Source organism: Sorex fumeus, unplaced genomic scaffold, assembly GCF_029834395.1.
Source record: "Sorex fumeus unplaced genomic scaffold, SorFum_2.1 ptg000044l, whole genome shotgun sequence".
NCBI classification, from domain to species: domain Eukaryota; kingdom Metazoa; phylum Chordata; class Mammalia; order Eulipotyphla; family Soricidae; genus Sorex; species Sorex fumeus.
The window spans coordinates 37,578,578-37,591,889 of record NW_026606101.1 but is presented as its reverse complement, the minus strand read 5'-3'; the positions used below and the strand labels follow the sequence as shown (position 1 = coordinate 37,591,889).

The 13,312-nt window shown below is 46.2% G+C and overlaps 1 protein-coding gene across 2 annotated transcripts in view; it reads right to left on the bottom strand.

Annotated features, from left to right (window-relative positions):
* The window catches only part of DTD1 (D-aminoacyl-tRNA deacylase 1), a 191,876-nt gene that overhangs the window by 138,675 nt on the left and 39,889 nt on the right, over positions 1-13,312 (bottom strand). For both annotated transcript variants that reach the window (XM_056121743.1, XM_056121744.1), the window contains exon 4: positions 4,898-5,004. In XM_056121743.1, the coding sequence (XP_055977718.1) occupies positions 4,898-5,004 (107 nt within the window). The remainder of the gene's footprint in view (positions 1-4,897; positions 5,005-13,312) is intronic.

Below are 13,312 nucleotides of genomic sequence, written 5' to 3'. Positions count from 1 at the left end.
ATCCCCGTGGACTCCACCACAGCTGGTACGGTCCCCCACTTAAAAAAAAAAAGAATTTAAAAATAATTGATTGGGGCTGGAGAGATAGCACAGCGGGTAGGGCGTTTGCCTTGCATGCGGCCGACCCAAGTTCAATTCCCAGCATCCCATATGGTCCCCTGAGCACCACCAGGAGTAACTCCTGAGTGCAGAGCCAGGAGTAACCCCTGTGCATCGCCAGGTGTGACCCAAAAAGAAAAAAAAAAAATTTGATTAAAATGTTTCTCCAAATGGAATCACCCAAAATTTTTTTTCAATTTTATAAAGGAGTTCACAATATTTGATTACATTTAATATTCAAACACCAATCCCACCACCATTACACCTTCCCATCACCATATTTCAATGTTTCCATCCCAAACCCCAAGCCCTGCCCCAAAGCAGAACCGAAATAATATATTTTGTATTGTTTTTTATGAAATTTGAAACTGAGAATGCTATAAAATGAGAATGCTATAAAAAAAAGTATCCTTAGAGGAAAGAGAGTGAGGATTGTTGTATTTCACCCAGGAGTCATTAAGCCCTTCTATAAGAGATCACTAACATGTTAAGGGTTGAGCCTTGTGTGTTTTATATATATATGTATACATATATATATATATACACACACACACACACACACACATATATATATATATCAGTTTTAAAATGTTTTATTTCCCTCTAAGATTGGTTGCCGCCTATTTTGAGCCCTGTCAAATGTGGTGCAGCAATCCTGGAGCATTTGAAGTGTCACGTGGCCGCAGATGCACTTGTGGGTGAGGCTCCGCCGAGCGTGTGGGGAGCGGCCATGAGCGTGGCAGTGGCTGAGTTGTGGAAGTTTTCGGCTGTCGGGGCTGGGTCCCTGGGGCGAGGAGGGATCTCATCCAACCCGCCCCCCTGCAGGGCGCCCCGAGTCAAACAGCCTGACGCGGGTCCGGTGGCACGATCAACCAAAACTTCAGAATAAGAATACTGTTCATATAAAACCTGAGGGAGCAGCTAGAGACAAGAAGAGAAACTTCCAGAGAGCAGTGTCCTGTACAGCAAGGTTCAAGATGGAGTAGATGGACAACAAAGCAAAAGCTCCAGCAGGGACCAGACCATGGCAGAAACAGGCAGCCTTCGGGAGGCTGGTTGCGGGGGAGCCCCTGCAGAGCAAACCCAGGGGGCAACACAAAGGAAGATGGAGGCGGCTGGAGGCAGGCATCAGCGAACAGGTCAAGGCCAGCGAGAGAGAGGAGCTCACTGGGAGGCCAGGCCTGGATCTGAGAGGAGTGCTAGGTGGCTTTTCCCTTTCATCAGGGACAGCCTGGGGACCCGCAGCTGGGATAACCGCGCTCGGCAGGGCTCCCGCAGAGGGGCTCACTCTCATCCCTGGTGAGCCTCTGCTGTCGCCACCTCCAGGTGATTCTCAATCCTGCTTCAACACAGGTCCTGATATTTGGCCCTGGGCCTCATAAATTCCACGGCTGGTCCCAGCACTGAAAGAAGTACTAGAGGGTCAGCTCCACTACCCAGTGGGGTAAAGGACGAAGGACACAAGGCCAAGGCCATGAGCAAGAAGAGACAGAGACAAGAGCAAGGCTGAGCTCACGGTTGGTGGAGAAACTGGGAAGACTACACACTGAACCCGGGAATAAGGCCATCCCCTGTGTGACGTGACAAATGTCATGGCCGTCCCATCTGGTACCAAAAAGGGCACCCTACTTCTGTGCTTCTGCTGCTCCAGTCATAAGCTCAAGGTGACCCAAGAAAACCCATGTGGAAGAACATCAGCAAATAGCTGACAGCACTCGTTGGGGTACCAGTGATGAAAGGGAAAAGCCACAGGCCTCTCACCGACCAGCAAGCACTAAGAAGAGGTGACAGCTAAATACAAAGTGGAATCCAAGATTTTTCTGCCAGAGAAAAGGGACCTTAGAAAATCTGCTGGTGAGCCTGTGGGACAGCGCCTAACCTTAGAGCACTGGCTCAAAAGTGCACGACCACAAGTTCCAATCTCTGCCGTCCCACACACGCCAAGTAAGATCCTGCAAGTTCTGCGGGGTCAGCCGGCAGTGCTGCTGTGTGCTCTGTCCACAACACAAGGGATTTCCGGCCCACCACAGTCAGGTGTGTGTTAGTACCACAGAGAGGTGTGTCACTCCAACACAGAAATTCAATGACATGAGAACACCACACCCAGGAAGTTTAAGTCCTGGGCAACTCCTGTGTGGCCCTGCAGGGGCCCCAGCAGGCACCCCACCCGGATCTGTGTGCCTCAGTAAGGGTGTGACCCCAAGTAAGGATGTGGGAGCACAAACAAGGATGTGCAAACCACAGTGGGTAATTGCAGCAAGGAAGCAAGCATCACAGTCTGATGCGCAAGCACACCCAGAAGCACCGAAGCTAAAGCTCTACACGCACCACTAGGACGTAGTCAACACTGGTGAGAGCAGCAGAGGTAAGTGGAGCAGAGAAAGAAAATAAAACGCAATGGGGGCCAGAGTGCTAGGACCGCCGTTAAGGCACTTTTCTTGCATGTGCCCAGCCCAGGTTCGATCCCAGCACTGGTTATGGTCCCCTGAGCACTGCCAGGAGTAAGTCCTGAGAATAATCAAGTGTAGCCCAAAACAAAAACCAAAACCAAAACACATGGGTCTCGGAAAATAGCTCAGCAGTCAGAGGTGTACACTTTACACACACCAGGGCCTGACCTCAACCCCAGCAGGGCATGGCCCCCCAGTACCTCTAGGAGTGGCCTGAGGGCCCTGAGCACTCAGGCATCACTCAGCAGGCCCCCGAGGCTCTGCTGAAGCAGTACTAGTGGTCCCCAGCACCCCAAGGCGAGCAGCTCCACATCCTCAGATCCTGGCACAGAACTGCCCAACCTGGCGGACCTACTACCACCAGCACTGAGGTCCCTGGCTTCCTGAGTATAACTTAGGGGCTCCCAAAAATAAATAAGTAAAACTATTTTTTTTTAGGTAAAGGCCAGGTAAAGGCCCTCCCGTTGTTCGTCGATTTGCTCGAGCAGGCCCAGTAACAGTCTCCACTGGAGACTTTGTTGTTACTGTGTCTGGCATATCGAATACGTCACGGGGAGCTTATTTTTTTTAAGTTTTAATATATTAAATATTACTGGTGAGCAGGCTAGAAATGGTTCACGGCTCAGGGCAAATACACCTGTTCTACAGGATGAATTTGATCCTCGGGGCCCCACACATGTGCTGAGCGAGGTCCCCACTAGGTATGATTGAGCCACAACATGAGGACAACCCCCAGGTAAGCACCACAACGCTAAGTGTGGCGACTCCACCAGGCCAGTGACCTTGCTCACTGCAATAACAACAAAGGGGAGGGAGTGGGGACAGATGCAAAGGACCAGTGAGACCTCAAGAGAGAGGATTTCTAGAATTATTCTGACAGCGTTTCATCAGTATTAATAGCAGTCTGGATCACGTACGATGAGATTAAGTGAAATTGAGAGGAAACTGGACAGAAGATAGAGGAACAGTGATCTTTTTATCAACTTCTCTGTTAGTCTCAAATTTCAAGTAAAAAATTTGTTTTCCTGTGTGGGTCAGAACACGAGTACAGTGCAGAGGGTGCGTGTGTTGCACAGGGATCCCACATGGTTAACCAAGCACCACCAGGAGTGAATCCTGAGCACGAGGCAGGAATAAGCCCTGAGCACCACTGGGTGTGGCCCCCAAACCAAAAATAAATAAATAAATTTCATGTGGATTTTGTTTGCTTGTTTGCTTAAAATGTTAACAGGAGTTCCTGGAACCTCAACCCTGTCACCTTTGACACCTTGCTTTACTGAGTTAGACAGATTCCAGCTTCTTTATCAAAGGATCAAGAACCAAAATAAATAATCTGTCAGCTGTCAACTCCCATTGTTCATCGATTTGTTCGAGCGGTTCCAGTAACGTCTCCATTGTAAGACTTATGGTTACTGTGTTTGGCATATCGAATATATCACGAGTAGCTTGCCAGGCTTTACCGTGCAGGCGAGATACTCTTGGTAGCTTGCCGGGCTCTCCGAGAGAGGCGGAGGAATCAAACCCGGGTCAGCCGGGCCAGCTGCGTGCAAGGCAAATGCCCTACCCACTGTGCTATCAAAGATACTATTTTTCCTCAGAATCACAACATGAGGGAACAGGAAGACAGCTCAAGGAGCAGGAGCACAGGTTACCTGTGGGAGTTCCGGGTCAGGCCCCTGGCATCAGGTGCTTCCTGAGCACCACACCAGGCACACCCCTGCATCACTCTACCTCACAGCATGCAACAAGGGGGGAAGGGCAGCAGCAGAGCAAGAGCGTCCCTTCTCTCACACCTCTGCCAACCCCCAGGTGTCCAGAAGGTGATTAAGTGACTGCATTAATTAAAGCCAGAAGGGTTAAGCACCTATGAGAGAATTACACAGGGCACAAGGAATGTCATGGAGCTTTCTCCGTTTCAATTAAAAATTTTTCTGAACACTTAAACAATCCACAGAAAACCCAGAGAGGCATTTAGAAAAAAATATGAGGATTTACACAGATCCATAAACTGCATAACTACCCACACCTAGACAAAACCCGCACAGGGTTCAGGATGAAGAGCAGCTGTGCTGGTATTCTGCTGCCACCCAGTGGCTAGTAGCCGCCAAAGCACCATCCAGGGCTGAGGAGCCCAAAGGAAGCACGAAGGGTTCTATAGGGCATTTTCTCTGGAGTCCAAAGATAGGACAGTCAGTAGTGTCACACTGTCCCAACCAACAGCGTTAGGACGGCGCTATGAAACAGATGACCACCAAAATAGCCAAAGACAAAATGTTTCTCCATCTTGAATGACAACTGCTCCAGGGATAAAACCAAAGTGGGGAGTCTGCAGCCTGACTCAGGCTTACCTGTTTGGGGTCGGAGGCAGACGCGCCGGGAGCGGGAGACTCCAGTTCTATAGTCACGGGGCCATCGTTCTGAATGTGGACCTGCATATACGCACCAAACTTGCCATCTGCAAGAAAAATTAAACAGAACAGATGAGGACCCTACATTACCCGATCTGAAAAACACACTCAGATCACCATAATCAGAAGCCTGGGGAACAGACTGGTAGGAGGGAAACATAAAGCAGCAGGTATGCCACCGGGCACACCACACATGCAAGAACAAAAAGAACGAAGAGAACGCGACGCCACAGCCATGCCTCCAGACCCTGTCCTAGGCAACCCGGAGGGGGGCTAGTGAGGCCCCTCCCCACCCAACTGAGCCAGGCCCAGCAGCCCCAAACCTCCAGAACTCAACTGTCACCATGCTCATGGCCACTCTCCAACCCCACACTCTTGGACAAGCCTCACTCAGGAGTGAATCTATTCCTAAACATCTCATACTTTACACCACCAATATGCCAAGAGTAACACAACATATTTGATGGGGTTTAAAATAGAAGGCAAACAATCTACGGGGCAAATATATATATATATATATATATATATATATATATATATATAAAATACACACACATATATAAGCACACAAGGCTCAACATTTAACAACATGTGACTAATCTGTTATAGAAAGACTTAATGGCTTCTGGGTGAAATATAACAATCTTCACTGACTTACTTCTAAGAAAACTTTTTTGGATCATTTTTAGCGGATTATTCATAACAACCAATACAAAATAAGCTTCTTCAGTTCTGCTTTGGAAACAGAATTTGGGGTTCGAGGTGGGAATATTCGAAATATAGTGGTGGGAAGGTATAATGGTGATGGGAGTGGTGTTCAAATATTAAATGTAATCAATTATTGTGAACAACTTTATAAAAATAAAACAAGAATTAAAAAAAATAAAATGAAAAGAATGGATCCCACTACCAGCAGGGGATAAAGCCAGTAACAGAACTGCAACATTGAGATCGCATGTCCTTCTCTCCCGGAAGGGAGCATAACACGACGCTCGCCATAACCATGCCACTGCTGGACCCTGCGCCAGGCTGTTTACCCCAGTCGCCCCAGAGCTGGGCGGGTGAGAGCCCCCCTCCCCACCCCGAAAATCTCCAGAACTCTGTAGAAAAGCTTAATGGCCCCTGGGTGAAATACAACAATCTTTACACTCTTTCCTCTAAGGATACTTTTTAGTAGCATTTTCAGCGGTTTTTCATAACACAAAATGTATTATTTCGGTTCTGCTTTGGGGCAGGGATTGAGCTTTGGGATGGAAACATCTGAAATATGGTGGTAGGAAGGTGTATGGTGGTGGAATTGGTTTCTGAATTTTAAATGTAATCAAATATCGTGAACTACTTTATAAAATAAAAAATAAATTTTAAAAATTTAAAAAAGAACAGTGCGTTCAGGGTGGTATGGCCATAGACAAAAAAGAACAGCAACATCGAGGCAAAAACTGGTATGATACTGGAGAGCATTGTGGTACTCCATCCAGAAAAGTCCAGTTGGACAAAGACTGTGAACTGGACTTCCACTTTGGGAAGTCTACTCTGGTAACTCTCGCACTAGAGGAAACTTTCAAGGGGTTAACTCTGGCAATGTTTACAAAAGGAAAAAGTGTGCAGTCATGAATGAACGTGATTTCACTTCCTTCATGGAAAACTATACAGCAGACACATCCATCTCAAAAATGTAGCATTTTCTTTTAAAAGTAAGCTGCAGGGGCCAGGAGACAGCAGAAGGGAATGGAGTGCACACCATGCATTCTGAACCCTGGGCTCAATCGCTCACACTCCAGGGATTGAGGAGCCCCACAAGGGGTTAATCCCCCAAACACCACTGCCTCTGATCCAGACTACTAGTATTCCCCCTCTCCACCAGAGAAAGTAGTTTGCAATAAGAATACACAGCAGGTAGGGATTTGCCTTGCACGCAGCGGACCCAGGTCCTATTCCTAGCATCCCATATGGTCCCCCAAGCACCGTAAGGAGTAATTCCTGAGTGCAAGAGCCAGGAGTAACCCCTGTGCATCGCCGGGTGTGACCCAAGAAGAAAAAAAATAAAAATTAAATTAAAAAATTTAAAAAAAAAAAGCAAGTCAAGTCACATAAGGTCTGGAAGATTAGAATGCTACAGGGACACCACCCTCCCTTTATGGAAGGAACGGAGCCAGTGGGGGGGGGGGGGGGGGAGGCTATGTCCCCCTGCTCCACATAGCCTCATCTGCACTAGTGAGGCAACAGAACCATCTTGCTGCCCAGGAACTCCCTGCCTAACTGGCACAGACTGCCCCCAAACACACACCTGTCTTTATCCTGAGCCAAACTTTCTGGGCTTGCAGAGTTGTGATATTGTTATAATTGTTTTTTGTTTGTTTGGGCATACCTAGCAGAGCTTACTCCTGGTTGTGCACTGCTCCGGGAGGCTTCAGGAAACCATACGCAGTGCCAAAGATTGAGCCAGCATTGGCAAGGCAAGCCCCTACCTGCTAAACTATGGCTCTGGTCCCAAACTTTCTGTTTTAACACCCAAATCACTCAGTAGTTTCTAATCCATTCCCAAACACTAAAGTACATCTATAACCAACAGCATACTTTGAGAAACGTCATGGCAATTGTCAGAATGTCACTCCACCCACCCAGGCTTCTCTGTCAGGCTGTGGTCCTGAACACCAATGCTGACACTATGGGCAATGCGCAATGAACACACCGTTCTTAAGGGGTAGGAGGTCACCTGCATGCCAACCTGATCAACTCAGAAATGTGCATCAAATGGGCTCCACAGGATCCAACATAATGAACCCTCAGAAGCAAAGACACACCAGGTACTCTTCTGTTCCACCCTCTTTCCCATTCCACCCAACACCCCAAAATCAACGAGCAAAGAGCATCTGAAAACCCCTCAACGCTTCTAACTTCACAACAATGACCAGGCATGAAGCTGGAGACTAAAGAGCTGATGGACACAAGGACAAAGGCAAAGACAGCCCCGAGGTACATGGCCCCTGAGGCAGCGTGAGCACCAGACAGGTAGACCACATAGAAGATGGTGCATGGTAAGGCCACAAAGGAATCTGGTCTGGAGGTCAGAGATGGGTCATGCAACTCCCAGAGGGGAGAGGTGAAAGTCACACTCCTCAGGTAAGGTCTCACAGGGTTCAAGATTTAAGGATAACCAGGATGGAGGAAGACCAGGCCACACCATAACTGGCTCTGAGACAGGGTGAGTTTCTTCATCATCTCATACCAAGTTGCTCATTTGCACCATAGGGATCAATCCAAAGAACCTACACCACAGTGAAAATTTTGCTAGACTCGAAGTACCTGGGAGAATGGCTTAGCAAGGAAGTGTGCAAAACCAGCGGTGGTTCTCATGATTATAAAAAGGCATGTCTGACAGGCTCCACACACCCAAATGCTTCTGACATGGTGTCCTGACAGACGTCTACTGAACAAAGCATGCCACAGTCATGCTTGTTTAAACTCTCCCGTGGAGACTCACAATGCACAGTAGTGTGTAACCAGTTCTCAAGACATTCTTGAGAATAGAAACCTACTTAGAGTCTTGACTGTGGTGACCCCCTCCCCCTGCCCCCAGCTCACCTGAGCCAAGAGCCTTTACTTTACATGAGACACCCTCTAAAGTATGAAAGACCTTATGCGGGAGATTTTAAAAAAGCAGCAAAAAGATCCTACCAGGGGGCTGGAGTGATAGCACAGTGGGTAGGGTGTTTGCCTTGCACATGGCCGACCCGGGTTCAATTCCCAGCATCCCATATGGTTCCCTGAGCACTGCCAGGAGTAATTCCTGAGTGCAGAGCCAGGAGTAACCCCTGTGCATAGCTGGGTGTCACCCAAAAAGAAAAAAAAAAAATCCCACCAGCCCTAGTGTAAGCCAATCTGGACTCCACCTGGCCACATCCTCAGAGACAGCTCTGCGCTGAGACCCACGGGTTCCCCACACACTCAATGAGTAGCCACAATGGGGGTGATTTCCATAAGCCTTGGCTTCCCACACACACACAATTTGATTTCCATCTTTGATTTTCGCCTGTCTGGTCTCTCCTTCCAGTGATCCTCAGCCTCAGTGAAGGGCCTTGGCAAAATGGTTGCATGACTATTTGGTTTCCTTCAGCCCACAGACTTGGCTGGATTAGACGTAACATTCTCACAGACAGGACTGATGCATGCATACAGATAGGGAGGGGCCTCTGGTGTAACATTTGAGGAAGGTAACACCACCAAATGGGATTTAAAGTAGCTGCCAACACACTAGTCCTGAAGTACCCAAGGCCCAAAGGCAGAAATTGAGGCACCATACAGAGAAGGGTGGACCCCTCAAAAAAGAAACTCCAAGAAAACAAAAGGCCTTGTTAAGATTGTGGAAAAGCGTCTGGGGCCAGAGACAGTACTGCTAAACCATTCTAACCCCAAAGCCCCACACCACAGTACCCAAGCACCACTAGGAAGAAGTCCTGAACACAGCCAGCTATGGCCCCAAACAAATAAAAAAGGCCAAAGGTTACAAGGATTACCCTACTATTAAAGCACCTCTATAGAGACAAGTGTCTTCTTTTCCTGAAGATTCACTTGTATTTCAAACTAAGATGTGTAGTCTCAGTTTCTCTTTCCCTCTCTCTCCCCACACATCTCCCTCTCTCCCATGTTTCTCTACTTCTCTCTCTGTCTACTCCCCCTCCCCAATTACTCTAAATAAAACTACTTCACATTTCCTGACCTTCTGAAATTCTTTTCTGCAAGAGAAAACTAAGATCTAGCATAATCAGCACACTCTCCTGACCCGCGCCAGGCTGTCTTCAACAGGGCACCTCAGAGGGGGGTGGGTTGAATCTCCCTCCCCACCCAAGCAGAGCCCCAGCAGCTGAAAACCTCCAGAACCCAACCGCTGCCATGCTCAAGGCCACTCTCCACATGCTTGGACGACCTCACCCAAGATGGGACGAGCCTCACTCAAGATGGGATGAACCTCACTGGAGAGCAGACCAGCCAGAAAACCCAGGTACATGGGAACCCGTGACTGAGATCTCCAAGCCCACTCAGATCGGGACTGTGTGTCCTCCCCACAGCACCCCAGTTTTCCAGTAGCTTGAGTCACACCCACAAACCACCCCAGGAGCCATGTAATCTTATCAATGGCCAACACCCGGAGATTATAAACTAGAGCTCCTGGAAGAGAGCACCGCAGATTTTCTGGAGTGTGCAGCCACATACGCAGCCGCAGGACTTCTTACTTTACCTCACTTACTTATCAAAAGTATCACACATTTGTTTGGTTTCTAACATACTTGCTTGTATTCCCTTATATTCGGGCTTAAATGGCTCCAGAATGAAATACAATAACCCTCACAGACTTACCTCTTATTGTGTGGGAAGATGCACGGTGGTGGGAAATCATGTGTTTAATTGCATGCTAAAATTATGACAATTAGTCACAAAACTCAGCCGCTGTGCTCTTCAGAGAAGCTACAGGCCAACGCAGGAAGAAAGGAATTGTTTCCAACCTTGAATTTCTGTCACCAGGATATATGACATATGCTTCATGGTGTTTATCATTCCAACTAGAAAGAAATTCATTTTCTTTTCCTGTTTTTTTTTCTTTTTTCAGTTAAGAAAAGTAGTATTATCTAAATATGTTTGCTCAGACACTAAAACCAGAAATATCCTTTAAGAGGTCTTCTTGTAATTGTTTTTTAATTCAAAGAATAATACCCCCAAGAAAAATCATATTTGCCACGGAGACGTGGAGAGACATTTTTTAAATAGTCATAAAGGGCAGAAACATATCTAAAGAACCACATCTGGGCTCCAATGGTGATGCTGAAACCTGACCAAAGAAAACTGATGCAAGCAACATTGTCCTTGCCTCATCCTTCCCCAAAAGCCTAAAAATCAAGCTTCAGTTTACCTTCCCCAAAAATGCCTAATCCTAACTCTACACAGGGTGAGTAAAGTAGATAAGCAGAAAAGTGCCTCAGGGGACCAACACACCAGAAAATTTAATTCTTCATTCTGGTACCCTGTCGTTTACAAATCCATACTTAAATAAATGTTTAAAAGTACTTTATAAGACTCACTTTTTGTGACAATGTGAACAAGAGGGTTACTTTGATGAGTTGATTGTCACCCAATCTGCCATTGTGGAAAGTCAGACTCCATTTTGTGCCTTAGGGTCATGAGCTACAATCTAGTAAGAAAAGCATGCCAGACTCCAAGGGCATGGACATAAACGCCCAGACACATGATTACAGAACAAGGATGATTCAAACCACTGTTTTGGCTCTGTACCCTCCAACGACTTGCTCAAGGCTGTGAGAATACACCAGGCAGAGGGCACCCAGACACACAGGCATGCACCCAGGCACGTAGGCAGGAGGGCATAGGGTTTAAAAACTGTGCTACACACTCTTTACAATAGCCAGAAACTGGAAGAAACCTGAATGCCCAAGAACAGATGACTGGTTAAAGAAACTTTGGTACATCTACACAATGGAGTACTATGTAGCTCTTAGAAAAGATGAAGTCATGAAATTTACATACAAGTGGTACAATATGGAAAGTATCATGCTAAGCGAAATGAGTCAGAAAGAGAGGGATAGACATAGAAAGATTGCATTCATCTGGGGGATATAAAGTAACAAAGTATGAGATTAATACCCAAGAATAGCTGAGATCAGCACCAGGAGGACTATTCCATAACTTAGAGGCCAGCCGGGTATCCTAGAGGAAAGGGCAGTTCAGATAGAGAAGGGAGCACCAAATAAAGGATGTTTGGAGGATCCTCCCAGGAGGGGAGATGCATGTCGAAAGTAGACTATGGACTGAACATGTTTGCCACTCAATGCCTCTTTTGCAGACCACAACACCCAAAAGGAGAGAGAGAACACAGGGGATTGCCCTGCCACAGAGACAGGGGGGATGGGGGGATGGGGGTGGGAGGGATATTATCCATGGTGGTAGAAAATGGGCACTGGTGGAGGGATGGGTATCTGATCATTGTATAATTGAAACCAAAGCACAAAAAATTGTAAATCTACAACTTAAAAAAAATAAAATAAAATAAAGGGGAAAAAAAAATAAAAAAAATAAAAATAAAAAAAAACTGTGCTACAAAGCAATAGTAATTAAAACAGTATGGTATTGGACTAGAAACCACAGACAAATGGAACAAAGTTGAATATTCTGTCACAGACTCTCAAATATACGATCACTTAATCTTTGATAAAGGAGCAAGAAATGTGAAGTGAAACAAGGAAAGCCTCTGCAACAAGTGGTGCTGCGAAAACTGGACAGCTACCTGCAAAAAAAAAAAAAAAAAGAACCCGATCTCTGTTTAACACCAGTCACAAAAGTCAGATCAAAGTAGATTAAATACCTCAATATCAGACCTGAATCCATAAGGTACATGGAGGAAAGTATAGGCAGAACCCACCATGGCATTGAAGCTATAAGCATCTTTAAAGATGAAACAATACTGACCAAGCAAGTGGAAACAAACATAAACAAATGGGACTGTATTAAATAAAGAAGCTTCTGCACCTCAAAAGAAACCGTGACCAAAATACAAAGACAGTCTACAGAATGGGAAAGGATATTCTCCAAATACACATCCGACAAGGGGTTGATATCAAGGATATACAAAGTACTGGTTGAACTCCACAAGAAGAAAACATCCAACCTTATCAAAAAGTGGGGCAACAAAATGAACAGAGACTTTCTCAAAGAAGAAATCCGAATGGTAAAAGGCACATTAGAAAATGCTCTACATCATTAATCATCAGGGAGATGCAGATGAAAACAACGAGATATCATTTCACACCACAGAGACTGGCCCACATCCAAAAGAACAAAAGCAACCTGTGTTGGCGTGGAGGTGGCGAGAAAGGGACCCTCCTTCACTGCTGGTGGGAATGCCGACTGGTCCAACCCTTTTGGAAAACAGTATGGACGATTCTCAAAAAATTAGAAATTGAGCTCCCATTTGACCCAGCAATACCACTCTTGGGAATATACCCCAGAGAGGCAAAAAAGTATAATCGAAGTGACATCTGCACTTGTTTGTTCATTGCAGCACTGTTTACAATAGCTAGAATCTGGAAAAAACCTGAGTGCCCGAGAACAGATGACTGGTTAAAGAAACTTTGGTACATCTACACAATGGAGTACTATGGAGCAGTTAGAAAAACTGAAGTCATGAAATTTACATACAAGTGGTACTACATGGAAAATATCATGCTAAGCGAAATGAGTCAGAAAGAGAGGGACAGACATAGAAAGACTGCATTCATCTGGATAACATAAAGTAACAAAATAAGAGACTAACACCCAAGAGCAGCTGTGATAAATACCAGGTTG